This window comes from Muntiacus reevesi, chromosome 6 (assembly GCF_963930625.1).
Source record: "Muntiacus reevesi chromosome 6, mMunRee1.1, whole genome shotgun sequence".
In the NCBI taxonomy this organism is placed as follows: Eukaryota; Metazoa; Chordata; class Mammalia; order Artiodactyla; family Cervidae; genus Muntiacus; species Muntiacus reevesi.
The window spans coordinates 74,926,451-74,944,705 of NC_089254.1; the positions used below are offsets into that span (position 1 = coordinate 74,926,451).

The 18,255-nt window shown below is 41.9% G+C and overlaps 1 protein-coding gene across 3 annotated transcripts in view; it reads left to right on the forward strand.

The window, feature by feature from the left end:
* Positions 1-18,255, forward strand: part of GLI3 (GLI family zinc finger 3) — a 306,557-nt gene that overhangs the window by 230,005 nt on the left and 58,297 nt on the right. For all 3 annotated transcript variants that reach the window (XM_065938677.1, XM_065938678.1, XM_065938679.1), the window contains 2 exons: positions 1,203-1,316; positions 2,872-3,012. In XM_065938677.1, coding sequence (XP_065794749.1) covers positions 1,203-1,316; positions 2,872-3,012 — 255 coding nt within the window. The remainder of the gene's footprint in view (positions 1-1,202; positions 1,317-2,871; positions 3,013-18,255) is intronic.

Below are 18,255 nucleotides of genomic sequence, written 5' to 3' on the forward strand. Positions count from 1 at the left end.
TCTGACCCTGTGCGGTCTGTTGTCCATTCAATAAACATACATCCCATGGATAGAGTAACACAGAAACTTACAATACCATATGTAAAATAGATAGCCAATAAGAATTTGCTATATGACTCAGGGAACTCAAACAGAGGTTCTGTGACAATCTAGAAGGGTGGGATGGGGAGGGAGATAGGAGCGAGTTTCGAGAGGGAGTGGACATGGGTGCACCTATGACTGATTCTTGCTGGTGTTTGACAGAAAACTACAAAATTCTGTAAAGCAATTATCCTTCAGTTAAAAATAGATAAAATAAATTTTAAAAATTTTAATAAATAAAATAAACATACATCCCATGAATGGGTTACTGTTATTCGGTCCCTGTGTGCTGGACTATTGGAGCGCGTTTAAACCCAGGATCCCAGCTCTTTTCCACTAGCTTTGAAAAACCACCAGAAGTTGGTACTCATGATTAAAAACAAGGAGAGGCCTCACGAATGCCTCATGAACATCCTGAGGTTTTTTTTCAATTTTTATTTCAGTACAGTTATTTACAATGTTTCAGGTGTATAGCAAAGTGAATCCATTTACATATATCCACTTTCTTTAGATTCTTTTCCCATATAGGTCATTGCAGAGTACTGAGTAGAGTGTCCAGTGCTATACAGTAGGCCCTAATAGTTCTATGTTATATATGTGTGCGAGCATGCTAAGTCGTTTCACTTGTTCCAACTCTTTGCAACCCTATGGGTTGTAACCCTCCAGGCTCCTCTGTCCATGAGATTCTCCAGGCAAGCATACTGGAGTAGGTTGCTGTGCCCTCCTCCAGGGGATCTTCATTACCCAAAGATCGAACCTGTGTCTCTTATGTCTCCTGATTTGGTAGTCAGGTCCTTTACCACTAGTGCAACCTGAGAAGCCCATTTTATATACAGTATTGTGTACATGTCAATCCCAATCTCCCAATTTATCCCTCTACTCCCTTCCTCATGGTAACCATAAGACTGTTTTCTACATCTTTAACGCGATTTCTGTTTATAAATAAGTTCATTATCCTAGCTGTGAACACATTTTTTGAACTCCTACCTGGAAATAGGAGCCATATCTGTCATCACTCTAGTGCCAAAGAAGCCTGCTAGTCTTGAGTTGTGTGTTTTAGCTGTGGTCCTGCTCGATCAGAATCTAAATTTTGCCTCTATCCCTGCCAATGTGACCCGCAGAACAAGCCCACGAGTGAGTCTGCAGTGAGCAGTACAGGGGACCTGGTGCACAACAAACGCTCCAAGATCAAACCAGATGAAGATCTCCCCAGCCCAGGGCCACGGGGCCAGCAGGTGAGGGAGGTGCCTGACTCAGGCCCCATCTAGCCTGGCATCTTTCACAGTTTCGGCTTGTCTGCTGTGTTCTTGGCCTTGGCAGTATACACGTGTTTGACAGATGGCTAGGTCTGGAGTTTGACACTGTTTCTCCAGCTCAGAAGCAAACACACAAAAATGCAGGCAGCTCTGTGGGGTAGATACTGGAGCTCATAGAGTAAGTGGTTGGATGCATTTGTTGTTGATCAGGGATGTGAACAAACTTCAGGCCTTGGCTCTGATCTTGGGCCTGATTTATGAACGCCTGGCTCTCAGTCTGGGCAGGGCAGCCCAAGGGTACTCTCCACAGTGATCATGTTCTTTCTTGTTCTTATTTTGCCACTTCCCACTGGCCAGGAGACCTTACAGAGCCAGGAGGGATCCCACCGCAACTAACATGATCTAAAGTTATTTCAATTCTGGCTTTTACCCAGAGTCCTGAAAGTACAAGTTTAAGTTTCAGTTTAGTCTGTGCTGTTATTGAGATCCTGAGCCTCAGTTTCAAAAATATTTAGGTTATGCCCATCACCCTATCTTTCAGGTTCCCTGTGTCCAATATGGAGCTCAATGAATACTAATTCAACACCTGAGATAGGGGCTGGACAAGAGTCCGGATGTGCACAGAATGTGGACCCTGAAATTGTCAGGCTGTTTTAGCCCAAACTTAAGTCCACGTTTCCTTTTCAGGGAGCACTTGAAGGATGGAATGAATGGGTGTCATGGGTTTGCTCTTACATTTTGCTAATTATACCTAAGCACTTGTATACAGCTTTTGCCATCTAACTGCAGGTCAGATCCTGAATTTACACACCTAATCATCTCCCAGAATTCTGGAAATTCTTTGTCTTTTCATTTCTGCAAAGCTGCCTTAGAAACCTAGAAAAGACTCTGCTGCCAAGTTTTCGATGCTGTGGCTCCTGGGCAGGGAGTGTATTCTTGGAGACCAGAAGTTGAACCGAGGAGACATCATCCCTGTAAAAATCCAGAGTGCCTCTCACAACCTCCAATGGCAGGGAGAACAGAATTAGAATTAGCAGTAACCCCTTTCCCTGAATTCCAGACTATGAGAATAAACAAATTAATATGCTGAAAAGACTAACTGAAAGAGAAAGACCAGTCTTTTGGGTAAAGACTACATGACCTAGTTTGATTGCTTTTCTTAAGAGATGACATCTTAGTTTTTTGCTTCTTTTTTTTTCCACCTTGGTACTCAGGATAACAAAGTTTGGCTTCAACATTGCACCGATATTCTGGTTTGGATGATTGTCTTTAATCACAAGTTAATGACCTCTGACGGTGTATTGGGTAAATCTTAAAAAAAAAAAAAAGGCACAAAAATGATTCTATCTCTGGTTTCTTCAGTTCACAAACACAGTTGTTAGACCTGGGCTCCATTTTACTTCCCCCCAAGAAACTGCACCTGGAGGAAGACAAGCCTACATCAAGTTTCTCCTTTCTCTTCTTATCCGCCCTCCTATTGTGTCTGATTTTTGTCCCCCTCTATCTCCTCGCTTCCCCCTTCCCTGCCTTTCAGGAACAGCCAGAAGGGACAACCCTGGTGAAGGAGGAAGGGGACAAAGATGAAAGCAAACAGGAGCCTGAAGTCATCTACGAGACAAACTGTCACTGGGAAGGCTGTTCTCGAGAGTTCGACACCCAGGAGCAGCTGGTGCATGTGAGTGAAGGGGGCTGGGGAGCGGGGCTTTACAACGAGGCGACCTTTCCGGTGGGGTCAGCTCCCCTGACCCCGAGCTGTGGCCTGGCAAACTGGAGAGGGCTTTATGACTTTCTGAGAATAAAGAAAACTGAGCCACAGTGCTTGACCTGTTCAGTCAGCTAAAGCTTAGTGTAAAATTCAATAAAGTCTTCAATACAGTGTAATGACTCTGATCCTGTAAGCCAGAAAACACTATTTTGAGTTAGCGACTTTGATGGTTATTGAGTCATAGTAAGCTGGACATGAATTATTATTAACCTTTTAACCAAGTTTGATTTCAACCAAGTCCCAGTAACAATACACACACACAAAAAAAATCAGAGAGGTGGGGGAAGTTCTTTTTTCCTTTCTGCCTTACTGTCCCCCACCCTCACCACCTCAGGACTCTCCCATTATTTTAGGCAGCAGTTAGCATTCTCTATGAGAAGTGGGTCGTGGTTCAGGATAAGCCATCAGCACGGGTTCTTGGCTTGAAGCTAATTCTTGCAGGCCCCATAATTATTAGAAAAAGTGATATGTATTTTAAAATGTGTTTAGTGATGTCTGTTTTGGAAACTGTAACCTGGCGAGATTGAGAACCTCACCTTCTCTTCCCACACCAGATTCAGAAGTCTCTGCCTCGCTCCCCTGCCTGTTATTTCAGAAAATGCCGGACACCCTACCACCACCCCCACCCAACACACACACGTATGCACGCATACTTGATTAGCCCTGTTTCCTCAGCTGGTGCTTCATCTTTGTTTGGTACTTTCTCAGACCAGTGGAGTCTCCCTGGCAAATGGGACCAGGAGTAGCTGAGATTGAAGGGCATTTAGATAATCAGGGATGAAATGATGTCAAAGCACAGGGCTGCATTAAGGCATTAAGGATGGTTTGCTATGTGGAACCCTTTTGTAAGCTTTAAATACGACAGAAAATCTGATGGGGTAGCTTTCTTTGGGATCCCCTCCTCCCCCTTCCCCTGTCACTCAGACACCCCATACACATACCCACTCGATTCTCTTCGCTTTTACACTTTGTATTTTTTAGACGATTCCTATCACTTGATAATTCTCCATTTAAACACCGTGCTGTGTGTGTGGTACTGTGTTCAGTCGCCCAGCTCAGTCATGTCCGACTCTGTGACTCTGTGGGCTGCAGCCCACCAGGCCCCTCTGTCCGTGGGATTTTCCAGGCAAGAATACTAAAGTGGGTTGCCATTTCCTACTCCAGGGGATCTTCCAGACTCAGGGATTGAATCCATGTCCCCTGCATCTCCTGCTTTGACAGGCGGATTCTTTACCACTGCACCACTTGGGAAACCCGTTGAACACTGCTGCTGCTGCTAAATTGCTTCAGTCGTGTCCAACTGTGCGACCCCATAGACGGCAGCCCACCAGGCTCCCCCGTCCCTGGGATTCTCCAGGCAAGAACACTGGAGTGGGTTGCCATTTCCTTCTCCAATGCATGGAAGTGAAAAGTGAAAGTGAAGTCGCTCAGTCGTGTGTGACCCTTAGCGACCCTGTAGACTGCAGCCTACCAGGCTCCTCCGTTCAAGGGATTTTTGCAGGCGAGAGTACTGGAGTGGGATGCCATTGCCTCCTCCACGTTTAAACACTAATATTATACAATTCCTGACACACCCTCCGTGTTTCATATGCTGCGTGCGTGGGCTTTTTTTTGGGGGGGAGAGTATAGTTGCTTTACAATATTGCGTCAGTTTCTGCTGAATCAGCTATATGAATACACATATCCCCCCCTTTTTTGGATGTCCTTTCCATTTAGGTCAGCACAGAGCACTGAGTAGAGTTCCCTGTGCTAAACAGTAGGTTCTCATTATATCTGCTTTATGCATAGTGATGTATATATGGCGATTGCTTGGGCTTTTGAAGAGTGTCTTCTGTACCCTGGCCCATCTGCTAATATATGCACATGCTGCAGTTACATTATTGTTATTAGTTTTGAAAGTGCTCAGTCATGTCCGACTCTTTGCGTCCCCATGGATGATACAGTCCATGGAATTCTCCAGGCCAGAATACTGGAGTGGGTAGCCTTTCTCTTCTCCAGGGGATCTTCCCGACCCAGGAATCAAACCAGGGTCTCCTGCATTGCAGGCGGATTCTTTACCAACTGAGCTATCAGCAGTTACATTATAGGGTCAAATACATGGTTTGTCAGGTTTTAAGGCCCATCATATACAGAACATTTTGAGAGTTTAACATGACATCCAGGCCCCTCCTCCCCATTTCTTTTTAAATTATGTCTCCTTGTAATAGTATAGAGAGAATTCTAGATTTATCCAAGCCAGCAAGAAACTAAAAAGTCAAATGTTTTTAATTAGGGTACATTTCCAGATTTTTCCATGAACTTAATTTGATTCCTGCTCTTTAATTTGATGCAAGTGTTATTTTTAAGCCAAGCCTGACTTAATGGCCTTTTATTCTTGCTGACTTTTAATGGAAACCACAGACCTTGTAACACTAAAGAGGAAAAAAAAAGTTTGGAATTTTTCTTTTAATGTGGGGAAATAATCTCTAAGAGGGGAAGAGGCCAAGAACACCCTCAGTGGTAGAGTGAGTGAACAGCGTACTTGGGAAGAACTGTTTGTACAAAACCTGTCGTCATAAACGAGATGCTGGCAGCTCTGCTTGCCTTTTAAAACGTCCTTCTGAGGGAGGACTCAGTCTCATGGTGCCTTTTCTGTGGACAAGTCATTTTTCCAAGGTCTGCCCTGATTTTGGTCCAGTTGTTATCAAATGGGAAAGGCAATAGGAGTGTATTCTAAGTCTGCATTTAAAAGGAATCATGTTCTTCATTAGAGACCGGTTTTAATGCAACATTTTTGGGTTGTGGTGATACCTGCATATTCTCCGTGCCTTCTATGTCACAGGAAAGTTTTTAAAAGACAGTGGATATCACAGATACTTCTATCTAATCTCAGTGACACAAGGTTTTAGGTAGGAAAGATGCTTTAACAGAGAGTTCTGAGTAGCTTTAAGGCAAGGCTGCTTCACCAATCAACTAAACGGCCACCATGTTGTCTGTTTTATTATAAAAGTTAGGGAATGAATGACACATGCAGTGACATTTTTAAATTTCAAATCTGCAAGAAGAAATTTGTGTCAGGATTAGGAGACTACACAGTATATTCACTTTGTGATATTAGTTTAAGTCTGAGATTAAGTATGAGTTCAGTAAATTTAGCTAAGTGAAATTAACATTTTTAACTTACAAAAACATAAATAAGGATGCTGGTTTATACCACTTATTCCATACCTCTTTACTTGTTATCTGACGTCCGGAAATTCCAAACTTGTATGTTCAAATTGATTTTCTTTCGCATGACAGACATAATAAGTGCCTTCCTGCTCTTGGTGAATCTGATAGCTTCAGCAGTGGCCTGTTGTATTATTTTTTTGCCGATGGAATGAATAGCTAGTTCAAGTCCACCTAATTACTTGGGTGGCAACCGAACCAAAAACCAGTGGCAGAACCAGTTTTATAGGGGTAGAAGGAAGTATGAACTGTATGTGTTCCTGTGACTCTCCTTGGAGAGAGGACATTTTGTGAATTAGTTGAATTTTCATGCTACCGACAACCAAGAGGCAAGGTGTTAAACCATTCTGATGCCCTGCCTTATTTATAGCCATGACCCATTCTTTTTCCCCCTCTTACAGTTAATAGAAAGATTCATGATTCTTCATGGTTGTCTATCTAGTGTCTGACAGTCCCGACTGCCTGCGAAAGCAAGTCACTATCTATAATTGATATCCTCCCGTGGAATAGGGTGCTGGCTGCAATTGAAGGGCTTTGCTGAAAGCTCTTAAATCCTGACAAGTTCTCCCCTTGTTCTGGTTCAGTCGCTGAGCTGCACGGTTGGAATTCCAGAGTCATTTGAACTTGGTGCAGAAGGGAGACATGTGTTTCGCATTAGCAAATCACAGAGTTGAAGAGGAGAAATAGGGATGCAGCCGACTTTGCCCACCAGGTAGTCCCGTTTGCAATGTCCTGCACTCCATGTTCTCTTGAAAAGATGACTCCGGTCCATTACTGTCCAAAAAGATGAGCTAAATATTACCTTTGCCGTCTCTTCTCCTTTATTTCAAGCCCCTGTCCTTCTCCCGTGGTGTGTTGATTCCAGGTTTGCTGTGAGGTCTTTATCACTGGGATGTTTAATTAATTTCTCTTCTCAGCAAGATAATTATAATTGGGCTTCATGACTCTCCAGCTAGTATTAAATTTGTCATAAATTTACTTCTATGCCCAGAAGCTAAGAAGATAGATGTATTTTTTTGTTAGCTGGTTTTTGGTGTACTTGTTCCTTTAGTTAAAATAGGAAGAACAGAGTAAGAAGGACATAGAGTACAAAAATTAATTTAGAGTACTTTTGATTAAGACAGAATTTACTAATGATTTGTCAAGATGTCAGCATTTTCTCTTACCTTGACGTGTGAAGGCACATATTCTAACATCTCAAAATAATTTGAGAAGTCTACACTTCCCCTTTAATCTTAGATGAATTAATTCTCTTTTTGCTGTCGTACATTATATATTCCAAAATACATTAATCTTACATGTTTCTGAAAGTTGTAGAATATTGCTTCACAGCATGTGGTTTTTGTTTTGCTTTGGTTTGTTTTAGTTTTTTTACTGTGTAAAACAACTCAAATTCTATCTGCTGGCCTGGCTTCTCGAAGAGATGAGAGAGGCTTCCAAAACTTCCTAAAACCCATTTGCCTCTTGTATTAATTCTGTCCTGGAAGACAGTTCCAGCTTTGGCCCTTGAACAGTGGAAAAATATCCATTGATTGGATTGTTATATGCATTGTCTGCCGTCTAAGTTAGTCTCAGGTTGTTTGCTTCTGAAGGGCGTTGTGTGTACCCCTGATGTTTTGAGAGGCTTTTTAAAAAGAAGGAAAGGGAATATATGTGAAGAACGAAGAACGTGGACCTTGGTGTGTGTCCCCACTGCCAGGCATCTAGTTATGCTTAAAAATACCACTGGTGGAATCCAGAAGAATAGAGACAGTGCAATCATTAGAACCAAAGCCCACCTGTTTGCTCTATCCCCACCATTCCCTTAACTTCTGTTTCACCCCTCCAACCAGCTCTTTTCCATTTAAAGAATAACACATATAATATTTGTCCAAAGGCCTTAAAAAGATCAAATTATTTTTTAACACTTTCATTCTGCACGCTGATCCCCAGCAGAATAACCCTGCAGGGAGAGCCTTGGCAGTTACACCGTGGGGGCTCCTGTCTCCTGCCTGTAAGATCGAACAGCAGAGAATGTGAGAGGTGTTTGTATTAGCCCCTAGCTTCATCTGGGTGGCATGTAAGTCACTACACTCCTTCATTTGTATCTTATAAGCATGGTGTCAAAAATGCACCGTTTTGTACAATGATTAGCCACCTACTTGGATTTTAAATGCTTTCATATGCTGCAAATTTTGATCTTTAAAAGCTTGCTGACGTTTTCTTTATCAGAGCAAAACAGCTATAATCACCCTTGCTGCCATTGGAACACAAATTCTATACATCAGCAGCATGAAAATGCAAGACTTTCTTCTTACTATCATAGAGATATGGATATAAAGGAAGCACATCTAATCTGTAAAGAATTGATGCATCTGTAGAAATGCCAGGAAGAGTTACGATGTGGTGAAGACATTATTTTCATATTAATACCATGTTCCCAAATTTGCATTTTAAATATTTTCCAGCTAATTTTGATCCCTTTGCTAAAGTTGCATTATATATCTTTACCTAAGAGAAAATTGAATTTAGGATGTGATCAGGGTCTCTGATAAGCAGCAGAAATTAGTTTTGTGTGCACATAAAACCTCGAATGAACGAGTAAAGATTTTGATCTTATTTTCTCTACATGGAGTTGCTAGTTAATTTAGTTACTCTAATTATTTGGAAATACTGCATGGAAAATGTAGACGAAGAGCTACCAACTTCAAAGTCATCCTTCGACAATCATGCCCCAAGGGTCACATTCTTTTTAGAGTTACTGCCTAAATTGCACCTGCAGAAATTGTTCCCATAAAGACACTCAGGAGATTATACCGAGTAGGGGGCATGGAGGGCTGTGTGGTCCACCAGTGAGAGCCTCCTGGGGCCAGCGGAATTCTGAGTGGCAGCCCCATCTCTGCCCTGACCCTTGAGGTGACCTCCCTGAAACCATTTGACCCCTTAGAACGTTGTTTTCTCACTTATCATACTGTGAAACAGCCGTGAAAATAAGTGCTGTCCCCCATGTCCAAGGCCAAACAGAGATCACATGCAGCAGCCCTAATGAGAAGCAGACAGAGGGTCTCAAAGAGGTTACACGTCTCTTTGTTTTATGTGCGTGTGTTTTGCAGGGTGGCATGGGGGAGGGGGGAGGGGTGGTGCCATTGGGTTTGGTGGCTTCCGCGTACTAGCTCTAAGGCTTATTTTATATTCATTGTTCCTGAGTTGAGATGTGCACTTGACTGAAGCCAGAGACCCCATTCTCTTCCTCCAGTGTGAATCTGACGGATGGGACTTCCTGAGATAGTTCACCTCCCCCAACCTCGGTTGTTTTGGTAAAAGCAAATGAAGGATTCAGATTGGATAGTCCTTAAAAATAAGGATGGCAGACAGGTTTCACTTCCGATACCAAGTTCCTGGCTGGCAGCCACCTGTGGTCTTGAGCTGTGCTCTCCCGAACCTTCCTGGGGTGCTGAGCTGCTCTCCCCCCCACATTGAGTTGGGGAGGTAGGGGGTCAGGATGTATAGCCTGCCTTGGATGAGGTTTCACAGGAAGCAGGTACTCACCATCTGTTTCCCAGGGTCTTTGCCATCTCTGGAGATTGAGTCCCCTCCAGAATAATTGTAGTTAATTTTTCTAAGGGTGGTATATTAATTACTTGAGTAATTATTGAATTATTAAAGTTTCCCCTTTACTAATGTGCCTTAGCCCACGAATGAAGAATAGCAAATCCATATTTTGAATAAGATGTAACTGATATCAAGTAATTTCTTAGTCGCTTTCTTAAATTTGTCCAGCCATTTTATACCTCCTGAAATAGCTCATCAAAACCTTTATCCAAATAAGTGTTTCTGCCATTTGGGAAGGATTTTCCTATCGAAAGCTTTTTGACCAGTTCTGAATGATACTTTAGGTGAGATTCTGGATTCTGCCAGTAATTGGTCCCCTGGGATTCTGTGTATGGACTCAGTTTACACAGGAAAAGAAGATGTCACTTTGGGCTGGACTGCCTACCTTGCTAAAGTTTACCTGCAGATTTTGCTGAAATCATGAATCCTCTTATTTGTCAGAAAAAGCATGAGCTGACAAACAGCAGCTCAAGTAGAGGGCCTGGGCATAGCCTTCTTGCTGCCCACTGCCCCAGCTTTGTGGTGGGCACATTGCCAGCAGGACTTGGGCTGAACCTTCCTGGAATGGTCCTTCTCATTGGGAGGGGGAGACAAGGGAACATAAAAGCATAGTAAACAATGTAAGGTTAGACATAATGAAGCCGTAGCGTGTTGTTGTAATTCTAGGGTCTCAGTAGAGGATTAAGGGTATAAGGATATCTAGGAAGGCTTCTGGGAAATTTTGAAAATACAGTTAAGGTCAACATAAAGCAGACCGTATGTGGAGGTCAGCTTTTGAGATATGGTGATCATGGTGATGATGGTGGTGAAGATGCTGGTGATCATGGTAATGGTGAGGATGAGGATGGTGACGAGGATGATGGTGGTGATTTTGTAAGAAGAAACAGCACTGTATCTGTTGACTGACCACTTTTCTGCTATAGTACAATGTGTTCAAAGGTGACAGGCCTGGCTCCGAAGCCTGCTCTCCACTCTAGCCATGTTACACTCCTTCTCTGTGAAACAAGAATAATAATAGTATTTACTTCATAAAACAGTTGGGGGAATTAGCTTAAAATTAGACTCAATAAAATGTTAGTGATTCTCCATACCACCAAAGTGAAGTGTGAAGATATTTATTTACTGGCTGCTAAGTGGGTACACATTGCCCATAAAAACATGGGTTAGGCTGGTATTTGGGCAGTGTTTACATTGGCATATCATCATGAAATGAATAATTGCATAAAGATACTGACTGGGGCTCCAGTTCATGAAACCTAGGAGAGAAGGGCTGGAGAAGTGGGTCCCTTCCTCATACTCCAGACCCCTCATTGGACTTGCTTGCTCTGTGTTGAGATTCATAGCCTCATCCTGTTATGTGTTCATCTGGGCTGACATCCTTCTGAAACTTCTCCTTTATGGTTGCCCTAAACCGAGGCTTCTCAACTTGAGCATATCTCAACTCTCTGGGGGCAGAGGGCTCTTTGTGGTGAGGGCTCTCTTGTTCCTTGGAGGAATGTTCACAGCATTGCTGACCTCTGCTCAGTAGATGCGAGGAGTGCCCATCCCCCATGGAGACAACCAAAAATGTCTCCAGACATTGTCAAATGTTCCCCGGGAGTGGGAGAATCACCCCTCTACTGCCCTAATCTTTCCTCTTGCAGTGTGGGAAGAAAGGAAAACAGCAAAACAAAAAAGTATATTTGCGATTAAAGATAAATTTTCTCCTTTTTAAATGGATTTTAGGACAGCGGTTCCCAGCCTTTTTGGTACCAAGGACAAGTTTCGTGGAAGACACAGACTGGGGAGCAGGGGACGGCTCAGGTGGTAATGCGAGCCATGGGAAGCAGCAAGCAAAGCTTCTCTTGCTTGCCCACCATTCACCTCCTGCTGTGCATCCTGGCTCCTAACAGGTTGGGGACCCCTGCTTTAGGATGTTCGGATTAAAAATAAAAGATAACCTCATTAAATAGTCTCCAGCAAAACACTATTATATTTGTATTACATATATATAATATTTATGGACATTATATATTACATACATATTGTGTGTGCATGTATATGCATTCATGTGTGTGCACGTATGTTGTATATGTTGTGTGTTGTGCATAAATTGGCAGAATTTTATTTTAAAACCACATTTGCTAAGATTAGACACACTCAGTAGTTCTCAGGAAGTCCCCAAACCAGCCAAGTCCTTTGTCTTAGTGGAGAAATTCCATCACTATTTTTTTTTCTTGCAGACCGAAGGAAGTCATTCAGACTTCAGCTTCTGAGATCATGGCAAGCAGGGTTGGAGATCAGGCTCCCACTTTGACATAAAACAGAGCTCCAGGAACAGAAAGCAATTTTCTAGTGTAAGGAGTTTTTGAAGATTCAGAGACGTTTACGTTTTTCTGAGATTAGCTAAATACTGCCACAGATAGATTTTCTTTTTTCATTTCTAGAACGATTAATGTTGGCAAGAGAAGAGAACTGTAAGTGGCATATCCTTAAAAGACTATGTTTAGGCCAAGGCCTTAAACGTCAGCCACCCTCACCTCCTGACCCCCGCCAGTTACCAGTAAAACTAGCGTTCATCAGTGACTGGGGTATGGAGAGAGTATTGGATGGTATGTTGGATATTTACTTTTTTTATCCCCAGAAGTTCCCCTGGAGAAGGAAATGACAACCCACTCCAGTGTTCTTGCCTGAGAAATCCCATGGACAGAGGAACCTGGCAGGCTACAGTCCAGAGGGTTGCAAAGAGTCAGATAGGACTTACAGACTGAGGATGTACCCACTACCAAAAAACTGTTTCTGATTTTAAGTCACTCTACAACTTCGGTCCTCAGTTTATCATCAGTAAAGTGGAGATAATAATTTCTATCTTATTTTCCTCAGAATCTTTTAATTTTTATTTGTAAGGATAGAATGAGATCATATGATGGGAGTACTTTGTAAACTCTAAAGCATTATTCAAATATAAGGAAGAATAAAACCCAGAAGTAGTAATGAAAAAGCCTAATTAACTGAAGAATGGAGAGATTGAGATTTTTCATTGGAATAAGAAAAGAATATATAAATATGTTGGTAATTTGGTTGTGCCTCCTCACCTCTGCAGGCTGTTACCAGCTACAACGCATCCTTGCCATGTAGTGGCCACTACACAAATTTCAGGCACAGTATTGAGAAGAAAAAAGCTTCATGCAAGTTAGACTTATGGACTTGGCTTTGGGAACCTGAGACACTCATCTTTCTAAATCTATCCCTTTAAGTTAGGGGAACATACAGGGCAGGCCGTTCAGGAAGAGACAGGGCCATCTATTGGGAAGATGGAGCAGTGGGAAAGCAAGCAAAGTGAAGGGACAGAAGAAGGACTGAGAGAAAGGTCTAGAATAGAAGTCAGACAGCTTATCTAGCAGTCAGGTCGTCGATGGAATGGTGCTTGAAATATTATCTTGAAAAAGCAAGAGGATTTAAATAGGGAAAGACCATTTTAGGGAGGAGCTGGAGCTTCCATGTGGAAAAGACAGCAGGAAGAATTAATGGGTGCAGAAAGTATGGGAGAATTTTACCTAGGAGTGGCTTATATAAGGATGGACATTTCTTGACGTATAATTACAAAATGATTCATTTTGTGCTTTTGGACTGAGGAATGGTAAGTAATACAGTTACGATAGAACCAGAGTGTGTCTGGAAGGCAGAAGGTAGTGGGAAGTAAGGTTATGGAGCAGAGAAGCAACATTTCATGGGTGACCTGACTGCTAGATGAGCCGTCTGACTTCAATTCTAGATGGAGTAAGGAGAATTGATGTTTCTGATAAGAAAGCTTGAGCCAGCTTGAGCCAGCATGGGCTTTGAAAAGATGAGGGCTGAATTTTGCAAAGCTGTGTTGAAGAAGACAGGAGTAGGGTAGGGGCAGAGCTGGAACCAAGACTTTGAATTGGGAATTATTTTTTAAAACTTGGGAGGAGAGTTCGGAGATATTTCAGGGTTTTTGCAGCTAACATGGACATTGTAGAAGTTGTTCAGAGAGAAGTTTGAAGTTTCCAGTTGCCAACTAGGCACCTGGGAAGTGGCTCATGGAACCCCTGTCTCTTTTGTGAGTGACCCAGGCTCATTACTTACAGCGCCCAAAATCCTGTCGTCTCTATTTAAAGTAGATTGATCAGTGTGTTGGGAGAGTGATCTCTGATCACTGTTGGAAGATGCTTGCTTTGGTGCTAGTCAAAGTTTAACACCAACGTAGTGATAGTTTTGGAGAAGAAAATGGCAACCCACTCCAGTGTTTGCCTGGAAAGTGATAGTTTTATTGTGACTACTACCAGTTTTCTTTGTTTTGTTTCTCTGCTCTGCCTTATTTTCTAGTAACGTATACATGATCTCAAGTTCTGAAAGTGTCTTTCAAGTCAGGAAAAGAAAACTGTACCTGCCCTCTTCTGTCCGCTTTGCAGGATTCGGGGGTGGGAAGGTCTCTTGACATACCTGGTCCAGCCCCATCTCACCTGCGTGGTTTATTGGGTGTTAGCTTCATGTATGAGCATGTGTGGGTGGTTCGTCCCAAGAAGTCAAGCTTTCTCTCCAGGACGAGCAGGAGAATCTTGGCTCGGGAAGAGCAGGTCTTCCCCCAGAATCCTTCCCCAGAGGTAGTGAAAGTGTTTGCACCTCCCTCTCCTGGACAAGTAGGCCAGAGATGGTACAGTTCCCACTGCCAGATAAAGCAGTCAAACAAACTGCAAAGAAAACACTGTTCTGGCTGTATTCTCCTGGTGTTCAGTGAAGATAACTTTGCTGTAGTCTCAGTACTGAGTCATTTGGCTTCTGGCAGGAGCTTTAATTGTTAAAATGCAGATTTTTTTTTTTTTCTTGATCAAGAGGGGATTATTCTAGTTATCAGTCCAGAGCATCTTATTTCAAGATGAAAAGCCTTTACAGAATTACAGATGCCAACGTTTGTACAAAGCTTCTCGGCGACTGACAACTCAAAGAGAAAGTATGATTTATTAGCCTATAATGGCTAACCCTGAGCGATGGTCTAGGTCCTCCCGATTTGTGAAATTGTTTAATATGAACTGCCTTTTTATGCCGCTCAAGCCCCAGGTGACTCAAATAAATGTAGAGTCTCCATTACACGATCTGTTATGGGAGAGGGAGAGGGGGAGGGGGTGCAAAAGGAGAAAAGTGGCTTTCTAAAATCCATCTTGGTGGTGGCTTTTACAGTAGTTTGGCTGATAAGCCGGCAGAGGAAAGATTAATAACGAGGCTTTTTGCTATCAGTACCTGCCTGTCGATTCTCTGTAACAGGGCTGTCTGTTCAGCATGGAAATTATTGATTAAATAAAAATTGCTATTAGATTGTGATGTGATCCATAATCACAAACAATGGTGGACATTCCTCTTTTAGATCCTCAGCCATGCATCAAGTTGTTTCTTTTTTTCCCCTTGCCGTAATTTATAGTGCGCTGACACTTGAGCTCATTAGGACTAGCCTTTCTGCTCAGAGGCAGGAGAGCACGGGCATGCGCAGTTCAGCCTAGCCAGAGGGGTGAGGAGGCTGCAAGGACCATTCTGGTTGGGAGCCCGGGCAGTTCATCCGCTGAGTGGCAGCAGGGTTTTCTTAAAAAAAAAAAAAAAGTGCTAAAATACACATAACGTAAAATTTATCATTTGACCACTTTATTTTTTCTAGTTTTCCTGAGGGATGATGGAAGAATAAAATTGTGTATGTTTAAAGCATGTGTGCGTATGTGCGTGCTAAGTCTTCAGTCGTGTCCAGCTCTTTGTGACCCGATGACCACAGCCCACCAGGCTCCTCTGTCCATAGAATTCTCCAGGCAAGAATATTGCAGTGGCTTGCGGTGCCCTCCTCCAGGAATGTTTAAAACGTATGATGTGATAATTTGATATACATATGATATAAAATGATTAACAGAGTCAAGTTAATTAACACATCTGTCACCTCAATTAGCTTTTATAGTGCTGTGATGAGACCACAGACCGTGGCAACAAGATTAATACTGTCTCTATGAGTTTCACTTTACTTTTTGTTTTTGTAGATTACACGTATAAGTGACACCACAGAGTCTTTGCCTTTCTCTGTTGACTTATTTCACGTAGCGTAATGCCCTCCAGGTTCACCCATCTTGTCACAATGGCAGAATTTGAATTTTCTGTTTTAATGGCTGAATAATATTCCTTTTTCTTTTTTTTTTTTTGAGGCGACGCCTTACTATTGTCCATGATGGCAGTACCGGTTTACATTTCACCAACAGTTCCTTGTTCTCCCTGTTCAGCACCAGGGTTCTCTTTTCTCCACATCCTCATCAACATTTAGTTGTCTCTTGTCTTTTTGATAATAGCCATTCTAACAGGTGTGAGGTGATATCTCATTGTGATTTTGATTTGTGTTTCCCAATGATTAGTGATGCTGAACACTTCTTAATGTACCTGTTGGCCATTTGTATATCTTCTTTGGAAAACTGTCTATTTAGATCTTTTTAATCTGGACTATTTGGGGATTTTTTTGCTATCAACTTGGATGACTTCCTTAGATATTTTGGATATTAATCCCTTATCAGATACATTGTTTGCAGATAATTTCCCCCACTCAGAAGATGCTTTTTCATTCTGTTTCCTTTGCTATACAGAGCCTTTTAGCTTGATGTGCTCACACCTGCTTATTTTTGCTTTTGCTATCTGTGCTTTTGGGGTCATATCCAAAACATGGTTGCCAAGGCCAATGTTAAGAAGCTTTTTCTCTGTGTTTACTTCAAGGAGCTTTATAGTTTGGTGTCTTTAATACATTTCAAGTTCTTTTCCTATTTCTGTGGAAAATGCCATCGGAATTTTGATAGGGATTGCATTGAATCTGTAGGTCACTTTGGGTACTATGTGTGTTTCTCAGTACTAATTCTTCCAATCCAAGAACATAGACTGTTTTTCCATTTATTTATCTTCTTTAATTTTTCCATCAATATTAATATCTTATAGATTTCAGTATACAGATCTTTAAGTTCCTCCTGTAACTGCCTTTAAATTTATTCCTAGGCATTTTATTGTTTTTGACGCTATTGTAAATGAAATTGCTTTTTAAGTTTCTCTTTCAGATGGCTAATTGTTAATGTGCAAAACACTGATTTTGTATGTTAATTTTGTTTCCTGAAACTTTGCTAAACTTTTTTATTAGTCCTAACAGTTTTATGGGTGGAATCTTAGGGTTTTCTATACATAAAATCATTTCATCTGTAAATAGACACAATTTCCTTCATTTCTTCCAGTTTCATCACCGTATATTTCTTGCCTAATTTCTTTGGCTAGGACTTCCAGTACTATATTGAATAGAAGTGGTGAGAGAGGGCATACTCATTTTGACCATTTTAAAGTGTTCAAAGTGTCATTTAGCTCACTCACACTTTTATGCAGCCATTACACAACCTCGGTCCAGAATGTTTTCCTCATTCCAAAAGGAAACTATACCCATTAAGCAATCACAGCTCTTCTTCCTTCACAGCCCCTGAAAACCACTAATCTGCTTTCTGTCTCTATGGATTATTTGCCTATTCTGAACATTTTGTATGAAAGAAATCACATATGATCTTTTGTATCTTGATTTTTCCACTTAGCAGTGTTCATCCATTCTGTAGCATGTGTCAGTGATCCCTTCCTTTTTATCACCAAATCAAGTTCCATTGTCTGATTATGCTACATTTTGTTTATCCTTTTATCTGTGGAAACAGTTTGGATGTCTTCCACCTGTTGACTATTGTGCTTTTATGAGCGCTCGTTCCTTGTTTCAACATTTATTTTCAGGTCTTTAGGGTTTAATTCTGGGGGTGAGATTGCTCGGTCAAATGGTAATTCTATGTTTAATTTATAATTCTATGTTTAATTTTATGAGAACTGGCCAAACCTACAGCAGATTTTAAGCTCTCTTGTACAGTTCTGCCTCCCTAGGGTGTCTTACTGCTAACCCTACTAGCCCCTTGGAAGTACTTGTCATTCTGGCCCCCAGCCCCTCCCCTCTGTGCATTGGCTCTGCTTACCCTCCATGGGCTGTGGACTCCATGGCTGTCTGGGTGCTTCTCAACAGAGCGCCTGATAGCTCTGCCCTCTGTGGGCACATGGGCATCCTCAGAAAATAGGTCCATATATCTACTATCACCATTTTTCCCCCAAAAGTGGTGTAACTGTTTTGGACAAATGCATAGACTAAATATTCACAGTATGAAGTCATGTGGGCTTGGACAAAGAAAATAGACTGAGAGGTTGAGCAAATTTTATATTTAAATGATGATTCAGATGAGATTCTGTTCAGGGAAAATGGACATTATCCTCTCACAGTAGCTCATTTATGGGGCCATAGCTGGATGTTGGCTTCCCCGATGGTGCGGTGGT